Source organism: Habropoda laboriosa, unplaced genomic scaffold (genome assembly GCF_001263275.1).
Source record: "Habropoda laboriosa isolate 0110345459 unplaced genomic scaffold, ASM126327v1 scaffold83, whole genome shotgun sequence".
In the NCBI taxonomy this organism is placed as follows: Eukaryota; Metazoa; Arthropoda; class Insecta; order Hymenoptera; family Apidae; genus Habropoda; species Habropoda laboriosa.
The window spans coordinates 74,218-99,071 of record NW_017100179.1 but is presented as its reverse complement, the minus strand read 5'-3'; the positions used below and the strand labels follow the sequence as shown (position 1 = coordinate 99,071).

The window sequence follows — 24,854 nt, the reverse complement described above, 5'->3', positions numbered from 1 at the left end:
ATACCTATTTGATGCAGCCGTCTTTATCGTATTCTTGTGCCGCGCGTAATAGCTCCCTCTCCCACATTGAACGGACTCTGACTGATGGTGAGAGAACGTATTGTCTGTTACTGGGAGAACGGACTGACTAATAGTGGGAGAACAAACAGGCTATTACTGGGAGAACATATTGACTAATAGTGGGAAAACAGACTGGCTAATAGTGGGAGTACGAACTGAATAATAGTGGAAGAACAGACTGGCTGTTACTGGGAGAACATATTGACTAATAGTGGGAGAACAGACTGGCTAATAGTGGGAGTATGAACTGACTAATAGTGAAAGAACAGACTGACTGTTACTGGCAGAACAGATTAACTAATAGTGGGTGTACGGATTGGCTAATAGTAAAACAACAGACTGACTGTTACTGGGAGAACATATTGACTAATAGTGGGAAAACAGACTAGCTATTACTGGGAGAACATATTGACTAATAGTGGGAGAACAGACTGGCTAATAGTGGGAGTACGAACTGACTAGTAGTGAAAGAACAAACTGACCATTACTGGGAGAACATATTGACTAATAGTGGGAGAACAGACTGGCTAATAGTGGGAGTACGAACTGACTAATAGTGGAAGAGCAAACTGGCCATTACTGGGAGAACATATTGACTAATAGTGGGAGAACAGACTGGGTAATAGTGGGAGTATGAACTGACTAATAGTGAAAGAACAGACTGGCTGTTACTGGGAGAACATATTGACTAATAGTGGGAGAACAGACTGGCTAATAGTGGGAGTACAAACTGACTAATAGTGGAAGAACAAACTGGCCATTACTGGGAGAACATATTGACTAATAGTGGGAGAACAGACTGGCTGTTACTGGGAAAACATATGTACTAATAGTACAGGAGAACAGATTGACTAATAGTGGGTGTACGGATTGACTAATAGTGGGACAACAGACTGACTGTTACTGGGAGAACGATTGACTAATAGTGGCAGAACAGACTGACCGTTACTGGAAGAATAGATTGACTAATAGTGGATGTACGGATTGGCTAATAGTGGGAGAACAGAGTAACTAATACTGGAAGAACAAATTGACTAATAATGGGAGAACAGACTGGCTAATAGTGGGAGAATGAATTGACTAGTAGAACAGCCTAACTAATAGTGGGAGAACGGACTGACCGATACTAGAAGAACAAATTGACTAATAGTAGAAAAACGAATTGACCAATGGTAGAGACCATACAACCCCAGCAGAAAAGAAGTCCGCCAGTCCTGTTCTACATCATCGCGCTACGCATTAGCAAATTGCCCCTGCACCACTAATTTGCCGCAAGCGCATCGGTCATTTCGCCAATCTCACTTTCAGCAGAAATCGCGTCGCCAGTCGTACTACCAAACACCAACGTGAGATCCAATTAAAATTTTCTCCCATTCAACGTGAAAAAAAAGTTCGCGTGAATTTCGATGCGATGCATAGGAACCTCCAATTAACTCGGCGAGCAGCAATAAATGGTTATCTGGGCACGAACAACGATCCATTTTACGCATGGCCGAATCGTTGTCGGAGGAAACGGCGAGAAAATTATGCTCGCGAACCAGGAAGCGGCTGGGTTAAATCGACTCGCGGTAATAATTTCGGCGGTCGCCGTGGCTGCATACCGGCCCATTCGCAATATTACCCTCATGATTGATTTCTGAGTGCGCGATGCTCATCACACGCTCGCCCAATTGCGCCCACTTAACAATAACGTAACCGTGTTCGTTCGCGCGTTCCTTCGACAATGCGTCGTGAATCGTCGCTTGTAACTCGCGTTTGCACTTAACGCGCGTGTAGAAAGCAAATTACGGTGTTTGTCCAGTTCATTTTCTCGAGACGAGGCACTTTCAGAATCTGAGTGTTGAAGATTGATTTCTTTTGTGACGTGTGAGCATACGTGTGATTTAATAATAGGATCTTTGGCTGAGTAAAGCAAATAGTGGTCTAATTAGTGCTGTCCTATCTTAATGGGTCGTAAGATGTTGACGTAAGAATCCGTGGGCGCCAATATTTCGAGAAAATGTCTCTCCCTTCTCCCGTCCCTGATTTACCCTTTGTTTTGAAGATTTCTTACGATTTTTGTTCACTCTTTCAATATCTCATCCGGCGAAAAAATGTGAAATTAGGAAAATTGCGAATTTTGTTTAATTGCGAATTTTAATTTCAATTTAAATATTAAAATTCACGGTTGGTAGCGTTTCATATACACTACCGTCCATAAGTATTTGGACACCCTATGAAACGGAAGAACTTTTTTAAAATTGGGCCAAACGACTTGAGTTTTTTTGAGAAGTTAGAAAGATTAGTTTACTAGATGACGTGTACAGAAAATTTTGAAAAAATTGCAGTTTGTGGGAATCGTGAAGAAAATTGTAAAGGTCACTGTTTACAACTTTTTCATCTAGGCTTGTGATGAAAATTTAAAACACGAAAAAATTGCAGTTTGTGGGAATCGTGAAGAAAATTGTAAAGGTCACTGTTTACAACTTTTTTATCATTTAAAACATACGTTTTGTAGATCTATGTGAATTATATACATGCTGAAAATTTCATCGAAATCGGTTAATGTTGTTACGAGCTACAAACGGTTAAAGATTGTCTCGCCTATAACTAATAAATCTGAAGATTCTTACATCTTTCGATGCCTGTCGCTTGTTTCTCCGTCCACCGATTTCGATGAAATTTTCAGCACGTATATAATTCACATAGATCTACAAAACGTATTTTTTAAATTTTCATTACGAGCTCAGATAAAAAAGTTGTAAAACGTGACCTTTACAATTTTCTTCACGATTCCCACAAACTGCAATTTTTTCAAAATTTTTTATCACGTCATCTAGTAAACTAATCTTTCTAACTTCTCAAAAGAACTCAAGTCGTTTGGCCCAATTTTAAAAAAGTCATTCCGTTTTATAGAATGCCCAAATACTTATGGACCGCGGTGTACCTCGAATCAAATTTAACGCGGATCATTCTTATCATAATATCGCCCGAATCAGCGCCACGAGCGAAACTCGGTAATTTCATCGGCTGTATCACAGGTTAAATAATTCTCTCCCCTGTTCTCTTCTGTTACAGCTCACATCGACCACGTGAGGTCGATTGCAGGGGTGGATCACGTTGGAATAGGCGCAGGCTACGATGGAATCAATCTGTGAGTGTTCTATTTTATTCATGGAAGTTGCAAATCGAACAAGCTCGCTGGATACGCTCGCGTGTTCGGGGCAATAAGCAAGGTTTACCGAATGAGAAGTGAATTAGTGTCATTTCCTTGGGGTGACCTTACCTTTTGCCTTATATCGGGCGTTTTTACGAGGTCCAACCTGCAACTACCATAAAGCATGTGTCGTTCTTTACGTGTGCCCAAAGTGTTGACCAGTGCCCCGTAAAAGCGTAATACTGCCGAAGTGAAACGTGCTAGAGCAGTGTTCTGTGAGCCAGTTCTTAGATACGAACTCTCTTCTCGCGTGACGTATGAATTCTTCTCGAAACGGACAGAAACTATAGTAGGAGCCGAATATATTAGCTGGTTAAGGTCATTTCTTCTGTCGGATGACTACGCGTTTAGCAATCATTTAACCTTCTTCCTTCCTATTCCTATTTCTTTTCCTATCTTGTTTGTCCCCGAATCATACTGAAGGATGTGATTATGTGTGTTCAGTAAAGACGCTAGTGTACTTTAAAAAGGTATTTTATTACTACTAACGATCCTTATTAGACTCCCACAGCAGACTGGTCCTCGTTGCTTCGCCGGGCCACCAGCTAGTTTCTCTAGGCCCGTTCGATGGAATTACTTTTTTCTAATTGGCTAAACGGGAAATCCGTTTAAGCCAATTAGACTTTTTTTGTGGAATTTCCACCGCCCACTCTTTTACGCCCTTAGCGTGATTTTCCGAGAGTGGGGAAGCAACTTGGTGGGAGTGATGTTTCCTGCGTAGATTCGGCAAAGCAGCGGGGTGCCCCGCGGGCCCAGCCGCTACGTGCGACATGTAGGTTTACGAACCTCAATCGGCAGGCCCTTGAGGGACCCTCGGTTTAGGATTCCTACGAACGCTATTGAGATTGTCGAGAGAGTTTACGTAAGGGACGAGTAAATTTCCAACGTCCTTATTATCGATTGACAAACGACTTCTCAAAAATAGCTTCGCTGGCGTGAGAATCCTAAACAGTGCTAGCTTGTTCTTGATATTTTCAAGTGTTTTTTCTGCTAGCTGTCTGCCCGCCGAATGTTTATTACGCAGGTATGTAGCGTTCCGCTACAATACTTTCCTCTATCGTGACCGTGATCCTTACTCATCCACGCTAAGGGCTCGAGAAAAATGGTCATCCGTACCCCTTCCCCTTGACCCTCGAACAGCCGACCGAAAACAGTGACGCGGCACGTCAACGCCAACTGGAATTTTTACTATATGTATTTCAGAACTAATTTTTAGGTAATTAGTTTACGTTACAGCGATAAGATTGAGCCTAGCGAACGAGCAGACGTTGCCGCCTCTTCGCTCTGCTTAAGACATGGGTTCGAAGTGACCCGGCATTGGCTGGGCGAGGGTTAAATAGATATGCTCTAAGTATAACCTGAAGAAACTAGCGACTCTCAATCTTTGTATTAGCATCCAGTCAGAACGTCCACCGTTGAATAAACTCTTATACGTGATCGTGTGTCTTCCGTGGAACGCAACACTCCTCTGTCGCAATCGTATCTTTTCTTGCAATGCAATTTTTGTCTTACTTCTGGCGATAATATGCTGTATTTATCTTAGAAGGGCACACTTCTTCCATCTGTCTTTTTTTACCAATATTCTCTCTCCGTTTCGTTTTATAAGGCCGCGATAGACACAATTGAACCGTTTGCCGACGAAGCTGGGTCATCTGTGACCCGTACCACTTGCGTGTGTCGAAGTTCCATGGGATATAAAATTTTGTCTACTTGGAATACTTCCGTTATTTATAATAATACGGAAAAATGTTGTATATAAAATTTGCATAATATAGAGGAAGGCGTAATGTGATGTGAATACTTGTTGCTTGGATGAAGACGTAGAAAAGATTTATTTCTTTTCACCGAGAAATGTAGTTTAATGTACTTAGATAAAGTCTAAGGAGAAAAAAAATTGATCCTCTGGAGTGCAGACAAATCTTATCGCATTGCTGACGGTATACTATCAAACCGATCGGATAAAAACTATAGTTTTTAAAGAATAACTTTTAACACTTCGTTCCATAATAGAGCTGTAGATTATGCGAATTAGCGTATCTCGTGACCAACAATTGAAACCCTATGACGACAATTCTCCCGTCGCTGACAATTAAAACCCAAAAGCCGCGAATTCACGTGTTACGATGGGTCAAGTGTGACCCAACCCACTTTTTCGTCTAATCATCCGTCGATTGAAATCAGCACGAAAAGATTCCGCAGAGTGACCGTTACCCACCGAAGGACAAAAGTGGGGCCGAAAAGCGATGGAGGAGAAACGGCCTTGAGCGGTCGATACATTCAGCTCCCACTATAGCGTCATCCAAGACTCGTGCAGAAACACACAAAAAAAAAGCAGCCTAATTACACAAACCTACAGAAACTTCACCATTTAATCTTACAATCTTAGAAGATTCGAAAAGCCTCCGAAACTTTTTTTGTCGTTGAGCTAATTTCCACTGGCAGGCCATTTAAACTCGCCGCGGCGGTAATTGTAACGGAAACAACTCCAGCGAATATTCGAGACGCGGCTGAAAGGCAGATATTCGCTCGCGGATACGGCGTGGCGCTATTATCGTCCACGGTTTTGTTTGCGCGCTATAACTCGCTCCGGTAGACGGTATTTAATAGAATTTCATCGTCGCGGCGGGAACAAAGGCGCGAAAGGATCGGTTGAAACGCGCGACTATCGGACGACCCTGTTTGCCACCACTGTCACGCGTTTTATGCCTGCCTCAGGCTTGGGGAATCGAAACGATCGCCATTAAGCTGTGCGGCGCGCAGAGAGGAAAAAAAGGGGGAAAAAGATCAGCGAACGAGAGAGAGAAAGACACACACGAGCGGTAGCCGACAAAAATCGAGGAGCACATGGAGCAGCTGGTAAAAAGTTGTCGCGTTTTCCAAATCTGCGCGAAAAACACGCGTGGGCGTGGCGATCGGCAGCCGGAGGGAAGAGAAAAACACAACGTGGACGCGCTAGGAGGCGCGATTTGCACATCGAACGATAGGAAGAACGGGGAAAAAAAAAGGTAGAGGAACGTGGTGGAAAATAGAAGAAAAAGGTGTCGTGTCGTCGATCGAACCCCGCCTGCAACGTTTTCGTACTTCCGCTCCCGCCGGCGGGGGATGAAAGCCTCTGGCTTGGCACGGATAACACGCTCGAATTGTTCGCAAACATTAATTGGACAACGAAACTTCCCATCTCTCTCTTCTTTTTTCCTCTTTTTCTGCGGTATTTTTAAAATAAAAATAAGCTAGATATTTAGCGAGAAATAATGAAAAAGTAAGGGTTAAAAAGAAGTTGGAATTACAAAGGAGTAGTTAGAGGGTTATTTGCATGAATTCGTCACCCGAAATGGCGCCTGTCTTCGAACCGAAGCCTTTGACAGTTCAACCAGAAAGCTGAACGCCGCGTACACGCTCTAATTGTCGAGGACCACGGGGAAAAGAACGGAGGATAACACTTTTAGCGATGCCACAGGAACGAGTAAAGGGGGGGGGGAGAGAGAGAGATTGGTGAGGTGGAATCAACGGAGAAACTTCGCATCGGAATGAAAACAATGCCCGATTTGTCCTCTTTTCCACCGCGACGCAGAGACAGCTCTTAATACCCCAGTCGCGACGATTTCAAATTAAAAATTTCACTGAGCCGAGCAGCTGCAGACGAGGAACTCGAGGAATTTTTGTTGGCCCCACGGGGGAGGAGAAGTGTAACCTTTGGACAGGAAGTGGAGGGGAAAAAAGAAGAGATATTAGAAATTTGCAGAATCGGGGAAGTGGAAGGAACTGTGACGTTCGATTGAAGCGTGGTCGTCGTCGTTGTTGTTCGATCATGTACGAAGTAATCGATGAACGAAAACAATCTGTGCGTGTGCTTTTATAGGGGAGACTGGGGAAATTACGAACGCCTAGGGAAAAATTGAATGAAACGAATTATTACAAAGGCAGTAACTTTTTTGTCGCTCATGTACAAACGCGTATTGTCTGTTTGTATATTTTTATAATGAACATTAACCCTTTCGTTACTATCAGCGCCTATAGGCGTTTTGAAAATTTGTTCGCACTATACTGTTGGAGCCTTTTGGCGCACTTCTGCCTTAATTTAATCAACCGAATTTTAAAAACGATACGGTCAGAATAACAAATTTTGCAGTCGTGATAAAAAATTTACCCTCAGTCGCCCACGTTACGCATTAAAATCTGCCGTAGCGAAAGGGTTAAGAAAATTTAAAAAGCAAACCAATTTTTAATAGAGGAACCAAACCATTGCTGTTCACGAACGCTGCTTATTTTTTACAAAAGTCGCATAAATAGACTCTAGAGTCCGTTCAATTTAAGAGTAACCTCGCTCTCGGACCGATTTTCGTCCGTTCTGCGCAGTTCCCACTACTACCTACCAATGTGACGCATGCGATTGGTCGTAGCGCTATTTTGGCTAGGCCCAAGAGCGAGGACAATGTAAACAATGCATAGAGTGGAGGGAATCTACCCGGTGGTCTAAAAGTATGCGCACCTACTGTGTGCATGTTAACGCACCGGTTTATGACAGACGAATAGTGGCTCGTTGTATGAATTTAGCCGAACAAAATAAAAATATCTATATTTGGGGAACGATTCAAAATCATTTAAATTCTTAAAAGACATATTATAAAGTACCTAATTTCATTAGGTACAAAAAGAGAAAAAGAGTAAATAGAGAATTAATTATATCACCGTGTATATGAAAGCGTCACGGAGAAAAACGTGGGCGGTTAAGTGGGGGCTTGGACGTTCTAGCTCTGCCTTAGGCACGTCCCATGCGCGAAACGAGGTTACTCTTAAATTGAACGGACTGTAGACGTGCTCTGTCCATCGCTGAAATTTCGTGTGCCCATTCGCAGCAATCGTAACGCATAATCCGTTAGCATTAAACGTTAGTATTATGATAATTATGTATGCAAAAGTTACACTTCCTTTATCTAAGACGAATGAAATAGACGTTTTTTAAAATAGCGGGGTTGTTCGTTTGTCGGTAACGATTCGCAATATTGAGTGGGCCGCTGCCCTCTTTCCCGTTTTTCTCCGTTTCCTCGGCCGTTGGGACCGTGCAAGCCTTGGGGTGGGGGTGCAGCCTGCGCTCAGCCTTGTCTAAGGCCCCCTGCGGCTTGGGTCCCGCGGTCGTTGCCTGGGCGAGTCGCACAGCGCCTTACATTTACTTTCTTCGAAAAATTAGACGAAGACGAGGAAAAATCTTGGATAGTGTGGAATTAGAAATAGAAAAAGATGTTTATTAAAGATATACAAATAACTAATACGCGTAACTTTTACCCACGCTTCTCGACTTTTCAAACACTGCCTTTCATCCCTCGCTCGCCACACTTCATAGCCAGCCCCTTCGTGTGCCTCTCGTCGCTTTTCCCGTTGGGCCTCAATTTCGTCTCTCGTCGCTCGCTTTCTCTTTCATGTTCGACGCTGTTTTCTTGAAACTACGTTTTCCTAAAATTACGATGCCACAATAGTTTTTACCTCGATCAGTGTGCGTGTCAACTGTTTTGCATCGCTGACCTAAATCGCCTGGCAAAAGAATTAATTGTTCACGCTTTTCTAACGCCGTTATATACGCGAATTCGCAATTACCCCGCGTTCCTGTTTCCTCGACTCTCCCTCCAGTTACACAGCCTTTGAAAAATGAAAAGCTTTTAATCAGTCGAAGGAGAAAATTGGCCGTATTAAATAACAACGAACTGTCGAGATTTAACGAAGTATCGAAACTATTATATTGCATACCTAAGAATATTCGCGAACGATCGGAGCCGGAGTAGAATTAACATTGAAAGGAGTCGTTGAACCGGTCGATTTATTGCCCTTGTCCAACGGTTCTTAACGATGGTAACGAAATAACGAACGTTGAGCACGGTTAAATATACTCCAATGAGCGTAATCGATTTAATCAGAAGGGGGACATTTGTCGATGCGAGAACAAATTGGAGGAAAAAAAGGAAAAAAGAGTCAAGCTCTGAAATGTAAATTCACGTGGACTGTTCACCTCGATAAGGGGAGTGCGTTTTTTTTTTTTTTCAAAAAAACGTTCGTTCGGGGACGAAGCATAAATAATTGATTTTTAGAGTCGAATAATAAATCCTCACTGGTAGATAGGGATTTTGTGAAATAAAAAAGCACGGAATGCACGCTCACGTGTGTTTCTATATGCGTGTGTGAAAATATATATTTATTCGAAGGACGGAGAGGCAGAGAAAAGCAGGTCGATCTGAAAGTAAATTGAAGTAAAACGGGTATGGAAAATTAGCGGAACTGTATATTTCTCTGTTAATAATACCAACGGAACGGTCTTTTAAAGGACTTCAAAATTCACATTAACCGTGTATACTCTTGTATTAATTGCAACATCGATATCTGCGTTACGCGTATTCAATCAGAGAGAGAGAGAGCACGTCAAAACGTGTAACGTTATTTATTGCCCTGATTAATAACGCGATTATATACAACGGGTAATTACGTACTTGGCGTTCAAGCGTAATCTCGTTCCATTTCGTCCTTTTCGACGATCCTCCCGCTTCGCGCAGGCAGGAGAGTGGCACGTAAAAGAAAAAGACGTTCCACCCCTGATTCGAAGCCTCCTAAGCTCCTAGGTTCTCAGCCACTCTCTATTTTCACCTCTCCATCTCCAGTTTTTATGGAAATTTTGTATTACGGCTTTTTTATACTTGCCCCGCTTCTCGACTCGCTATAAATCACTGTCGCGGTGGGTGCTTTCACGCCAGAAAAGACTTCTCTCAGCCTCGCGAGCCTCGATTCCGATATGACAGAAGACGAAGAGGGAGGAAAAATCGTGGGAAAATCGTTTCAGCGTTAAACCAATGCGTGGGAAACATAGGCGACGGAAGGAACTTCTGAACTGCGATTAAAAACTAGGATGTCGGAGTTGAGGTCAACTGAGGAGCAACTGTTTAGTCTGAATGGCGTAATTAGCTGTGGCCACGAGCAGTTTCCCTCGAAATATCGAGGTTACTTAGGTTTCTGGTGGTTTTATGCTGTAAGTAGATTTGGAAGAACGATGGAGAACCGGTAAGAAAGCAAAAGAAAGTGGAAGGACAACTTTGGTGACAGTTGTATGCACGATAGATACCGGGTCAAATATGACCCAATGCTAAAATCTTTCTTTTACGCAAACGAAACCACATTTCTTTAATTTCCTAGGCATGATATTGTTTAAAATTGGAGTAAAATAAAAGATGTTATAGTTTATTTAAATAAGATATACAGTGATTCCCATTAATTGGGACGCCGGTTAAGCGGGACCGCCGTTTATTTGGGACAGATACTGAAGAACGGAATATAAATACGTGTTTATTTACTTATTTTTCATTACTTATTGTTAGCTTTCTTTGCATGCTTAAACACACATTTGTATTCAACACCGAATATTATGCACATACGTTTTTCAATAAATCGTTTTTGGCTTCATTTTTTACGTTGTTCAGTGTTTGCCGGTTGAAATTCGCTTTTTTTGGGACAACCGCTTAATTGGGACAAATTAGTCCGGTCCCAATGTGTCCCAATTAACCGGAATCCACTGTATATAGAAAGCAATTAATGATTAAAATTAACGCGGGCGTAACTAAAATACAACTAACGACTAAACAACTCAATCTGTTCTCGTGTCAGCAATCCAAACAACAATAATAATCCCCTCTGGGAAAATGCTTCCCTTTTTAGGAGGAAGTACTCCCCCACATCGCTCACACTTTCACACTCTTCCCATGACCATACTTGGTCATGTTTGCGTTTCCTCCAGGCCCATCACCCCCAACACTCACCCCATTTCCTCGAGCGGGCCTCGAACGAACCTAGAACGCGGCCTGCTAACCGCGTGAGATTTTAACCTTCGCTGGTTACTGTCCTCTCCGGTCGCACTTTAACTGCTAAAAATGTCCGGATACTACAAAATTAGACAAAATAACAAATGTATTTATAATATAAAAGGACGAAAGTCGTAAATGTTGCAAATGAGGGTTGAAACAAGAGATATCTAAAAGCTGGGTCAATAGTGACCCAGCATCCGTCGTGCAAAGGTTAAAACAGCTGACAAGTGACTCTACTGGTAAATGGTGGTTTCGAATCGTGATGTCTGAAGCTTCTTTTTCTGAAAGAAAATTTCCCCTAAAACGGTTCACTCTTAACCTTCCCCTCCGCGTGTTTCACGTAAACGCTTCATTATCGAGGAATCGTTCCCCGTTGATACAACACTTTACCACGAACGGCGATGCTTCATATTAGATTCCAGTTTATGGACGATAAAAGGTGGGTTTAGTGATATCGATCGACGATTTGGTAAACTTTCGAGGAAGATGAAGGAGTACGAGTTTCGAAGGTGACGTGAAACTTCTATACCTGCTAAACAGGGTTCCACGGGGGAAGATAACGATGGAATTTCTATTCGCGAGACGGACCAATCGATATCAATGAAGAATAAAAATAACTTAGCAAACAGGGAGCCGCGGTATCGCGTCGTCTCGTCTGATAATCACCGTCGATTATCCTGTCCGATGATCTTGCGAATCGGGCGTAATTAGCATCGATACGAAAGCAGGGAAAGGAAAGAGCAAATGGACAGAAACGATCGGTTTCAAGCGAGTATTTTTCATCCTCGCTGGCGAAGAAACCGTTCGTTTTCGCAAGAGAGTATCGATCCTCCTCGACGTTTCTTCCATTGCACACGCTGCTTTTTGCCACTTTTCCGCCTTTCATTCCCGCCTATAAATCACTGTCAGAACGGCTGGACGAGATGTATCTTCACGGTTCGAATAGGATTTTTGGTTTCGACGTCAAGTCGACGTGGGATGCCGAACGCGGAAGAATGGAGAAAGATGGCCGTGATGCAGTTCTGGTGTCCACGTGAATGGCGGCTTTGTCGCGTCTCGTTCTCCTCGTAACATACTTGCCCGTGTGTCTCTGTACTTTTCCACCGGGGCTCATCCTGTACGGAAGTCAGGCGAATCACAGCCACGACCTAGCGTGCACGGTAGGCAGACGAGTTCGTCGAACGCCGATTCTTCGCGGCGGGAGAAGCGCGTGAAAACGGGAAATTTCGCGAATCAGAGGACAGAGTACGAACTCGTGACCGTGGTTAACCTAGGGTGTCACACGGATTCGAAAGGATCGCGATAAATCATCGTGGACTCAATTTTACACTTCGACGATATTTCATCGCGCGTCCTGTCGTTCTCTTCCTTTGTCATACTCTTCCAGCGGTATGGGTAATTATTATTCCCTGCTTGATGATAAAATGGAGTGAAAAAAAAAAGAGGGAAGTAAGAGAAGAATAGGTGAAATGATAATGGTCTGCTCGGATCGATCGAACCTATGAAAAATAATCCGTACGTCATAATCGAGCGCGGTATCCATTGTTTCCTGTGGCTAATATCGATAATACGGGGCATCGATAACGGTGCTGGTACCATAGCAGCCAGGTGGGGCGGAAGGAGGAGGAAACGCGATGGCGATCGTCTGGTTCACGGTCCAGCCTCGTAATGACGGACACACTCGATTTGGAAATTTCCGAGATTGAAACAACGCCAGTGACCGCAGACGGTCGATGTCTGTACACGGTATACAGGCTGCATAACTGCCAGTTTCAGCCGCGATATGACGCGGCATTTGTTGGGTCGACATTGTCAGCAGGTAGCTTTCAACTGGTGAGGGTGAGAGAGAGAGAGAGAGAGGGGGAGAGGATTGTTGGCTACTGTGAACGCTCGTTGCTTCTCTACCGTGCTCTCGTTATGATGCGCGTAATGAGAACGTCGAAATTCAGACTGATCCCTTTTAACGCTCTACCTGCTCGTCATTCCTCTAATTCGCCGTGAATATCTGCCTCGACGCGAGACGCATCGACCGTATCGAAATTAGTTAGCCGAGCTTTCCTCACGTCTCTCTACATGTGTCTCTCTCTATTCCTCTCTGAGTGATACATTGTGGAAGATTCTCTTTTGGGAAAACCTCTCTCTCTCTCTCTCTTTCTCCTTCCATTTTTTTTGTCTGAGTGATATTGTCGAAGACTCTTTTTCTGGGGAAAGTGCTCTCTGTCTCTTCTGTCTCTCCCCTGTCTCCTCTTTTCTCTCTCGCTCTCTGTCACCTCTCTTCTCTTCTTTTCTCTCTCTCTCTGTCGCCTCCCTTCTTTTCTCTCTGAGTGATATTATCCAAGACTCTTTTTTTGGGGAAAATTGCTCTCTGTCTCTCCTCTATGCCTCCTCTTCTCTCCTTTATCTCACCTCTATCTCCCCTCTATGTCTCCTCTATCTCTTCTCTATCTCACCTCTTTCTCTCCTCTGCCTCTCCTCTGTCTCTCCTCTCTTCTTTTCTCCCTGAGTGATACTGTCGCAGATTCTCTGTGAAAAATTGCTCCCCCTCGCTCTCTTTCTCCATTTCTATCGGGCATTTCGAACACAGTCGTCGATATATTTATTTCGACGTCCACGGGCCGCCGTTAAATCAAGAAAAGCAAAACAGCGTTCGATCGTTTAACGAGGTCATCGACAGGGAGCGATATAAAAGAAGCATCGAAGACGTACGGCGTCCTAATTTCACAGCTCTGCAACGACCCAGATAACACGTTTTAATTGCTAAATTAATGTTCCGTATCGGCGCTATAATATCGGAAACGAATCCCCCCCGGCTCGGACCACATTTTAACGATTATACGTCGTGAAAACGTATATTTAATTGGACCATTAAAAAAACGCCGCGGTAAAGCGTTTTAACGTGGAATTGAAAAGATCCAGAGGGATGAATGGGGAGAGCCTGGGAGAGGGAAAAAATTCAGCTTGTTCGACGGTGGAATATATACGGTACGTACTTTATACTACACGTATGTATATAATACATATATATATACATATATCTAAAAAGGAAAATGAGAATCATTTCGGTGTTGGATTCGTTCGCTTCAATCGACCTCAATTAACGTTGTAATAAACGTGGAACGAAAGAAAGAAAAAAAAAAAAAAAGAAGAAATACGTGTAATCGTCAATTTTTATTATCTGCCCGCGAGGCTGGCCGTACTCCTCGAAGTCGTTATAAAACGGGAGTCCGGAACGAGCTCGACCTCGTGGCACATTTTCGCTTGGTTCGAATCGCGGAGTCGAGGCCCCTAAATAGAGCCGGTATCGCTCCTTCTGACGTTTCTCTCTCCCTCTCTTTCTAGCCAGACTCGCGCTATCATCCGGAGCCCGCTCTATAGTAATTAAAGTAATGAGGAATAAACCGCCTCGGGAGAATTGTAATTTATCCGCGAGAGGATTCCTCCCGCCAACAAGCTCGTTATCGTGCCACGAATCCACGTTATCTTTGTCCCTCTAGCCAGGCGAACGAAAAAGAAATTTGAATTTCTTCGTATATTATCCTTAACCGTGTTTAATATCTTTCGCTTATCAAGAGGATTCGAGAGAATGGTAGTTGAAATTCTGGTAAACGGAATAACGAAGGAAACGCGGTATGTATCGTAGGATCGCGAGCGTTTTTTCTTGGAAAATGAACGACGAGGGCGATAAAAGTGCAGACTGCAGAAAGCGAGCCTTTCTCGCGAGGCTCGCCGCTAGTTTTAAAACCTACAGGAAAAAGGCAAGGAGTGCGTTGTTTGGCTCGTTCGAAAAAGTTGACAAAAAGAGGAGAAAAAGCTATAATTCACGAAATAAAAGAGTAAATTATACATATGCTGAAAATTTCATCGAAATCTTCAGATTTGTTATAGGTATAGTGGGATTTTCCCAATCTTTAACCGTTTGTAGCTCGTAGCAACGTTAACCGATTTCGATGAAATTTTCAGTACGTGTACAATTGACATAAATCTACAAAACGTATATTTTCAATTTTCATTACAAGCTCGGATAAAAAAGTTGTTAAACATGACCCTTACAATTTTCTAAATCTAATTCTAATTTTCAAATTGCAATTTTTTCCAAATTTTTTCTACACGTCACCTAGTACACCAATCCTTCCAACTTCTCAAAAAACCACAAGTCGTTAGGTTCAATTTTAAAAAAGTTATACTGTTCTAAAGACTGTCCGAATATCGGTGGGAGTCACTTTATGCACAAACGAAGGATCGTGTAGAAGGTATCGTTAAAAGAGGCACTACGCACGTACACAACTAAGCCTGGAAAAATTGCATAAAAGCAAAAGTCGCTAATTCTTCCACGAGTAGATTTTTATACGCGTTCTCCACCCGCATTATGAACAAGGTAGGAGTAACCTACGCAAGAAAGGGACGCGCGTGTACGCGGCAGCGCGTTAAACAACGAAGAAAACTCGAAAAGGATTATTCGTTCACGTTCCAGCATAATAGATTAAACTTCCTCCTCTCCTAAGAATTACGCCCGGATGGAATTACTGTAGCAATACGTAGCACGTGAAGCTCACGCGAGAAAAAGAGCGAAAGAGAGAGAGAGAGAGAGCAAGTCCTCTTATAAAAGTTTCAAGCAGTTTTCTAATTTAAAACTCCCGCCACTTGCCCCCTTCCCATACGGTTCATTAAAACCCTATTTTATCGCGCGGGAATATTTATGTAAATAGCGTGAATCCGCGTGAACTTCTCGAGGAGAAGCGGCTTTTATCGGATGCCTACGAAAAGATTAAAAACGCTTCTTCCTTTATCCGACGAGATAAAGACAACTCGGAGGATTAACGCATTTCCGTTCAGGCCATTTGTATTTCCGCCTGTTGGATTATTAGGAGGAATGAGTGTGTAGTAGTAACAGCAAAAATGATCAACATACTGAGACAGATTAATATAAACACACATATATAGAAGAATAACATAGTAACCATCTGTTTAGTATGGGTGGACGCTGATATGCTTTTTCTAGCGTCTTGTCGACATCTCATGATTGCATAGAGACGTGCCTTCCTCGCGTGTAAAAGAGCAAAGAAGAGTTTATAATTGAAATATCATCTTTTAATTTATTACTTAAATCCAATACCGTCTTTTCCTTCCGTTGACTTAAACTGTGCAATGACGGCGGTAATTTGTTAAAACAAAAAGATTTCCTTTGCTCTATAATGCATCTTAAACGTTACCTTTTTCTTGACGACACTTAAAGCGCCGGCCATTTTGTTGGAAACTTGACTTGCAGCGCCGCCATATTGACGAGTTTTGTAGAAACATGCACTTTTACGAAATAAAATAAAATAACGCTTGTAAAACGGAAAGTTTCTATTGAAAAGTTTGACATAGTGCTTATTACAGGCACAGCGACGATTTTTAATCACATAAATATTCAGCCACATGCTGTTCAAGAGATATAATATTTTTTTCTGCACAAACATGTAGAAACGCATTTAGGCGGGCCCGGCTAAAATCGCTAGTCCACGTATTACGCCTTAAAGTGATAATAACGACTCGATAGATTGCATTAGGAGGAATCATACTCCTCAACAAGATTGAGTGTTATTAACTTCCCCGAGAAAAGGAGGAAAAGAGATCGGTCCATTGATCCACATAGCGACGATTCGTCTGGCTGCAACGGGGGTCTGCTCTAAAGTGATAACAATGATTTTTGCAATCTTATAAATATTAGAAGACATATAGGATTTTGGGCGACGGTGGAATAAACGTATACGTGAACGCGTTTGAATCTTTTATTGAAAAGGCGAGACGCAATGTCTCGCAACGCTGGTCGATGTCGCTCGTGCAACTTTCGGCGGTTGACCTCCCTTCGAGTCGTCGGTCGGGATTTTGGCTGCCCTCGGATCTCAAGTGCCTCTCCGCTTTCCGAGAACAGCCATCGGTATCGATGCCGACGAGTGACACGTCCGTTGCGTGTCTTTTTGGCGTCTCGTTTAGATTGTACATACAATGTGGCGTCGTGCGCGCTGAAAGGGCCGCTACACGTTCAAAAGCAGAACTGTTAGTCTCGTCAACGTGGGTCACATATGACCCACGTTGCGTGGACAGAAAGTCGCCGAAAATCGGTTGTTGCGTCCCGCACACCGTGTATTCTCGTGTGGAATACGACGGGTTGTAAGGCCCGTCTCAGATTGCTTCTGCCGTTGCTGTAGAAACGCTGTTTGTTACTGTGGAATACGACGGGTTGTAAGGCCCGTCTCAGATTGCTTCTGCCGTTGCTGTAGAAACGCTGGTTGTTACGAAATTAATCACTTCAGCCTGGTTATGGGTGTACTAAGTTACACTTCGCTGCTGTTTACTGAATTCTTTATTTCTGGAGTGTACGAATGCGAATGAAATGATGTGTGCGACGGTTGACTTGTAACTGCTCAAGGGTAAAAAATGTAACTGTCTGGACGAGGGAGGCTATGAGACGCGGGTGACAGGGGAATGCTTGTGATTTGGCAGGAAAATGAAGTGGAAATGGTAACGGTGAGATAACTGGTTGTTCGGGTGCGTGGTACGTGTGCTGTCGAAGATAAAGGCAGAAGTGCCGAGAATCGGGGTTTTTCCCAAAAAAACCGTTGCCAGTCCTTCTGCCCGTCGATGCTCGCGAAAGGCAAGGCTTGCCTATTGCTCCGCGGCGGCCTTCTCAGGTACCGTAATGGTACGTCGAGGGCTGTCCAAAGGACGCGGCTCAACATCGGTCTAGCACTAAAAATATTAAACGGAGAAACCAACTAGAACATTTCCACGATAAAAAGTAAATCTCTTTGAAATCTACTTGTTTCAGGACACCGACAGGCTTGGAGGACGTCAGCAAGTATCCTGAACTGTTCGCGGAGCTGTTGGCCCGCGGTTGGTCGGAGAAGGATATTCAGAAACTGGCTGGTCTCAATCTGATCCGCGTGTTCAAGGCTGTGGAGAAGGTGAAGAACCAACACGATACGTCAGATTAATTTCCGCCGCGATGCAATTTTCGGTAACTCGTAGCGTCGGAGGGAAAAAATAATAGAGAAATTGACAAACTCCGGGACAATGAGTGGAACAATGTCCGGTCGGCGGTGGTTCTCGAAAGCGAAATAACCGACGCGACGACCGGGAAAGTCGGGGGTTAGCCGAGTCGACCAATATCGGGTTTAATAAAGCACACAAATCATGCATCCGCCGGTACATCGTCGAGAGAGAGACGGTTGAACCGCGTGCGACTTTTGTTCCCTTGGAGTCCTGCCAATCCCAGAACCAGCTGGCTCCATCCTCTCGATCTACTCCAACCACCTTTTCCATGATTTCTGCCATCCGTCCACTACACTCCAATCCGTATACAAGTGAACGTTTCGTCCAGGCCGTACGAGGAATCATATGTTCGTTTGCCCGATGCATTTTCTCACGCGCCGCGTGTTGACGTTTATCCGCGGTTCTGGGGGATGAAGATACGGAACGAGGGTAATGGCGTTCGGAAGGAAGAAGAGAAAGAACGAGAGTAATGGCGTTCAAAGGGAAGAAGAGAAAGAACAAGAGTAATAACGATAACAATAGATAACAATAGCCACGGTTAGGACAATTGTTTTGCAATCACTGTGACTCGAAGTTTGGACAGAATTTGTGTCAGGTTTAAGCGAAAGGAGGCTTTCCTGGTCGTGAAAAGTACCGTTTTCAGGATCGACAGTTTTGTGATAAGAATTTCTGAGCCCCAGAAGGAACTTCATACACACACACACCAATCAATTTACACTATTCCTCTGTCTCTAATAGTTTTCGAGATAGTAGACTCCCGTATAACGCGGTTAATCCGTTACGCGTTATAGGAAACTGTGGTGTACGAGCCAACCTTCATTGTCTATGTTTTATCAAATAGGAGGTATCGTGTTATATGAAAACAGTAGTCGCGATATCTTTGGTACGTTATACGGAAGTCTACTGTATTAAAGTAAATATCTGGTATACTAAAAAATAAAGACACACCATGTATATTACTTCCAACTTCCAGGGCGATTTTCACCCCTTCACTATGCACAATTGTCGCTATAAAAAAATACGTGTCGAATATTTTCTCGAGGACTACCATATACCACAAAGTTTCATAAAAATCGGTGATTGTCACTTCGAGATGTTCCTTTGTTAATGAATTATCTCACCGTAGCCACTGTCCCTTACATTAGCGCGAACAAACGTAAGCGAAATTTACAATTCCGTGATGTTCTTAACCCTTTCGTTACTTCCATTGGCGCCTGTAGGCGTTTTAAAAATGTTCTCGCACTGTACTGTTGGAGTCTTTTAAATTTTACAATTTTAAATTGTAGAATTTTGAAACGATAGGGCCAAACTAAGAAATTTTGCAGCCATTCTTAAAAATTACCGCCAATCGCCCACATTATGCATTCAAATCTACCACAGCGAAAGGGTTAAAAGAATGGCGGCGTGTCGGGACGAAACACCTAGCAAAACATCTACATCAGTGTTAAAGAACCGCGAAGACAAGATCTTATCTCGAGCACCAGCGTAGATCAATCGAGTTTTACGATTTCTCCACCGTCTGCAACGTCGATCGCAGAATTTCTACACCTACCCTGATAAATCCACTGAGCTACACTTCACAGTTAAATCGCAACCACGTGTCCTTCCATCCTCAACGCACGTTCCACCAGCAAGGACATCGTAAACGTTAATTCATCATTCAGAAGTCTCGCACAGTCTCCTGGGTCTGACAAGCGGACAAAACACGAGACGAATCATTCGTAGAACCCGACGTTCTGCATGTAAACTTCTCTGTTTTTCCTCGCAGAAAGACATTAATTTCCGACTTTTCCACCCCCGTCGTCTTACCTCTTCCATCTCTCCGCCGTCCTCCCATCGCTGTCTTTTTCCATCGCGGACGCAAAACATCCCATTACACCGGAGAGAAATCAAAGGGAAGAAACGCCGCGCCCCTGTTGGAAAACACACCTATATCCGAATGCGCTTTAACAGGTCATTACTCGAATTACACGTCGGCTGGTAATACGAGAAATTACGTGTACAAATAGTGCCGGTTATTTGACGACCCTCGACGCGCGGACGTCGCTGAAATTACAACGATAATTTAATCGCGCGCCCTCCCTTCCCTCTCTTCGCACACAAAACTGTCTCCTCCTGCTCGGGGAGAAACCACGCGAAACGAAACAGCGTGTAAAGCGCGGGACTTGGTTAATACACGTAAAAGTAACGCGGTTGAACATTGTAGCGAGGCTAGCCCCGTAGCGAAGCGAATCCAGTCCAGCAGCAGGGGAGGAGAGAAGTTGGAAACTCCGAGTGCTTTTAACCTATAGGGTAGGGGAGAAACGAATCGCTTTTCTCGACGAGATTCCACGGAAAATGGAGGAAAAAGATGAGTGTTTCCATCGATCCAATTAAACGTCGAGCTCGCGGAACATTCGCGCCAGCCGGCCTGCACAGGCAAATTATCCGCACAATGAAGCACGCTTTCCGGGAGAACGATTGCTGGCTTGCTATGCCTACGACAGACAGAAAGAGAGAGAACGAGCTTCCTTCGAACCTGCAGGTGGCGTTAATTTGTGCCTAGACAGACGAGCCAGAACAGTGTGCCGCACTACTTCCTGTGTATATATACGTAGAGCAAGGTGTCTTTCTTAGAAGCTTCTGCGTCTGCAACCAACCCCCTTGTTTCTCTCTTACGCGCGTGAAACACGGAACGATTTTAATCCTACGCAAGAGCTACTGTCACACGGAGAACAGCGCGATGTTCCAGGATCCTCTGGCCTTCCGACTGCTCGTTACAGCTAGCGGAGAGATGTCTTAATTGTTAAAACAATAGACGTGTCTGGTGTGTGCGCGTGCAAAGAGAGAGAGAGAGAGAGAACGATAAGACGAATCTGAATTTCAACGTTGTTCATTTCTCCGCGGTGACATTCGAGGCTTTGCACGCTGCGTGATGTTAGAAAAATGAAGAGTACGGGTTATTATAGGCGACGAGAGATAGAGAGAAGGATTCCACGGGAAATGAGTACTCGGGATGCAATTGCTTTACGAGGGAGAGACATTGTCTGGCGTGAATTGCATCGAGAGAAAGGAAACTGGAGAATACGAGTGTTTCTGGGAACAGGACGAATTTGCTGGGATAAAGTCGGAAGGGAGAGTCGAGGGTGGAAATCGGTTCTGAGAGAAACGACGTTAACGAATTCTGACGCGACGGAGGAAAGATGGATTTACTCGAGAGTGTACCTTTTAATAATTGTGATTCTCTGAGTATTTTTCATACGGTGTTTTGTACGGGGTGTCGAGTAACTGGCGGTACACAAGGGAGCAGAGGGTGGTTCTACGTGAAAAACTGAATCGAAAATGTGGAATAAAATTTTTTCCTAAGAAGCTTTGTTTTGGAAAAAATTCAATTTAACAACGAGCTACAAACTGTTGCTTCTGTTCATACTTTTACGTTGACAAACAGTGGTAATGGCACATTTCGCGGAGAAATAGTCGACGCAGAGGATAGTGTAAATCTGCAGCTAAAAGGAAGAATGGTACAGGGTTTCACAGAATTGTATCTCGATTTAAAGAGCAAAGATTTGTCTGCGTTAACAGACGTTACTTTCAACAATTCGATTAGTCACGTAAATTTAAATTAACCCCTTGACCTACACCAACGTGTCAGACTCGTGGCAGAAATTCTATTCAAGATGTGAGAAAAATAGTTACATCAGTAAGAAAAATTCATTGTAATCCTAACATTCGTTTTAATTCACAAGACTGAGTAATCAATCTGTAACAGAGCAGCTAAAACGTTAAATGGCTGACGCTTAGACGCAAAGTCAGAAAAGAAATCATAGGTTAAGGGGTTAAGGAAATCGTTGATAAATGTATTATCGATACTTTTCATGAAATTTGTTCATGAACATTTTCTTTTCTTTAGTTTAATACTTCAAAGCAGTTGTAAAATACGGGCATAGGATTAGCCGAAACGCGTACCCTCGGTAAACTCATAAACGAACGGCGTTTTCAAGACTCGGTTTTACGATCTCTTGTTCCGACTTCCTAATTATTAAGGTAGTACTTTCCTTCTTTCGTGTCCGATCTCCCTTTCTTTCCGGAATTTCCCAATACCCAGACACCACTTTTAACCTCTCTCCATCTACTTAAGAAACACCCTACGACCAATAATCGAGTTTCGTTTCTTCACCTCCCAAATTTAACTCCGCCTTCGGTAACTTAGATGCATGTCCTCTTCCGAATTTCGAACCAGTCTTGTTCAGAACGATCAACCAAATTTCTTTTATACCATAACGCTCGAAACGAAGTACTCCGTGACCGCTTCAGGCCTCGTTAAAAAAATATAAGTTTGCGATACACCGCAAGCCAACGCGAGTGCACGACAAAATTAGTGTCGTTTATTGGAACAAACGTAAAGCCGTAAATTTTCAAGCTTATTTTTCTCGAAAACGAAGCTTCTTACGAACAAATTTTATTCCACACTTTCCACTGCTCGCTTGTACCACCGCTTACGCGACACCCTGTGTTGTATTCCGCGGCTCGCGATTCCTTGCGTTGGTTTATTATTTTCAATAGGTACGCGGTAGGAGAGCCTGACGGAAACTGGGGCGAAATAAGGATGCTATTCTGCGCGTAGTACTATTCGACTTTATTAGACAGTTCGGTGACGTTCGGTGCGTGAAGACCACTAGACAGAAATCTGCTGTTTCGACGGAAAAGGTTTCTAGATATAGGTTCGGTAAGTACGAGAGTAGGGGTTGGTCTCAGAGGTCAATGTAGGGAGAGGCGGTGAGGTCTAGGTTCAGCGATGAGTAAAGGATGATGTGGAGGTCTAGGTTTCGGGGGTGACTAACGTTAGGATGATGCGGATTTGTTTACAGTTAAGGAAAGGAGGCAGGATGAGCGTTATCTTTCGCGTGCCGCGTTACGATCTCGGGTGGATGTTCGCCCCGTGAAAGAGATGACCGACGCGATACGATCGAGAAATAAAAGAACCTATTACGAGTGGTCGAAGATAAAGGAAGAAAAAAGGAAAAACGGAGAAGAACGAGGGTGCATTTGATTAAAAACATTCGGAATTTATGGACGATAACTTTGGCGGGATGGTTTTCTCTTACCTACGAATCATCTAGACGTCCATTAACGTTTTAATTCCCTCCGACAATTTTTCCGAGTGTTCTGTTTCGCGGGGGGAGAAAAAAAGGAAATTCAATTTGAAGATAAAACGTATGAGAAGTGTGAGAGAGAGAGGGGGGAGGGAGAAAAAAGGAGAAAAGTAGCAGGAATTACGCGGTGGAGACGCTCGTAACGTCGACCGACGATGCTTTATCACGACGCGGCGCGAGACACGGGCCCGCGAGGACGACAATAAAAGTGGATTTGATTAGGGAGAGGTGGAATCGTCGAGTGTACACCGCAAGCTCATTTTAATTTCCGACCTCTAACCGCTCGAGAGGAATGCGCCGCGTTTTCGTTCTTGTTTCGTTTAATTGTGGAAGCAAGAGGCGAGGTTTTGTACAGCAGCCGACTAGAACGGACTTGGGATAGAGAAAAGAGAGGGATCTATTGGTGAAACGGAGCTGCTGATAAAATATCGTACGCCTTTTCAGCTGTGTTTATGCTATACAGGGTGTTTTTGGAAGAGGGTGAATGTGGCAGGAGTAGAAATGAATAGTTTTTGAGGGGATTCGCATAATTGATTCGTAGACACCGAGCTTTTATTGCGTTGATTTTTGCAAGCTGCCGGAAAAATAGCAAAATATTATCAAAATTAATGATTGTTAATTTTAGATTAATTAATGATCGGTGTGTCTTCGTTCTTTTTAAATAAAATTTTGATTGTACCCAAGAGTCATTGTAGCAATGCATGAAGAAATAATTCGAAAATACCGAGTAACATTTTTTCGTACGAAACTTCATTTCTGAGTAAATCAATGTCGAAGAGGTTCAAAATTTTGTAACACAAGTTAAAAAAGTAGCGGAAAAAATATTATTTTTCTTGTAAATCAGTCAAAAATATGTACTTTTTGTCAGATCGGCGAAAAAATGTTATATATATTTTGGCGGGCTGTAGAATTTTGGTAATTAGTTTATGTGTGCCGTGAGATAAGAAAGGTTGAAAAATCCTTGCTGCATAGTTTAGATGCAGCTTTATGCGAAAGCCATGAATGTGCAAGTTTCCACTTTTTCAGTAAAGAAGTGAGAAGAGAAGACGATAAAAAATTATTTCACACTTTTAACATGTGCTTTAAAAATGACATTTGCAAGAAAATTTCAAAAATATTCATCTCCAGAAATTCACGTTCAATCGTCAATTTTCATAATTGACCAAATCAACATTCACGATGTCTCTCCTTCTAATTAATACCCTACACCACAGGACAAGAAAAGAACTAATTGAAAATACAACTGCAAACACCTAATCCCATAAAGCAAAATTCTATAGACCAGACCTCGTAACAAATAGCTCGACGACAAAATACAATAACATAAAATGGTCGTTTCAACTAAATAAAAAGCAATAACGATGAAATCTCGTTGTTTTACTGTCTCGGGGATATTTCAGCTTGTGAGATCTTTATTTTTACACGTTTTCCCCACTCGTCGAAGGGGAAGCGGGGTTAAAGGATTATATCTCGTTGACCCACAAAACGTAGAACGACGGCGAGATCACGATGGAAAAGGCGTCCTGCCGATGGAGGCGCCCCGTTTCAACCGGCCATTGCTGTTAAACGATTAAAAAGTGAAGAAATACACGA

General features: G+C 43.2%; 1 protein-coding gene across 1 annotated transcript in view; it reads left to right on the top strand.

Annotated features, from left to right (window-relative positions):
- Positions 1-24,854, top strand: part of LOC108579000 (dipeptidase 1) — a 97,966-nt gene that overhangs the window by 72,284 nt on the left and 828 nt on the right. Inside the window, exons 8-9 of the mRNA XM_017942425.1 lie at positions 3,118-3,193; positions 17,906-18,041. Coding sequence (XP_017797914.1) covers positions 3,118-3,193; positions 17,906-18,041 — 212 coding nt within the window. The remainder of the gene's footprint in view (positions 1-3,117; positions 3,194-17,905; positions 18,042-24,854) is intronic.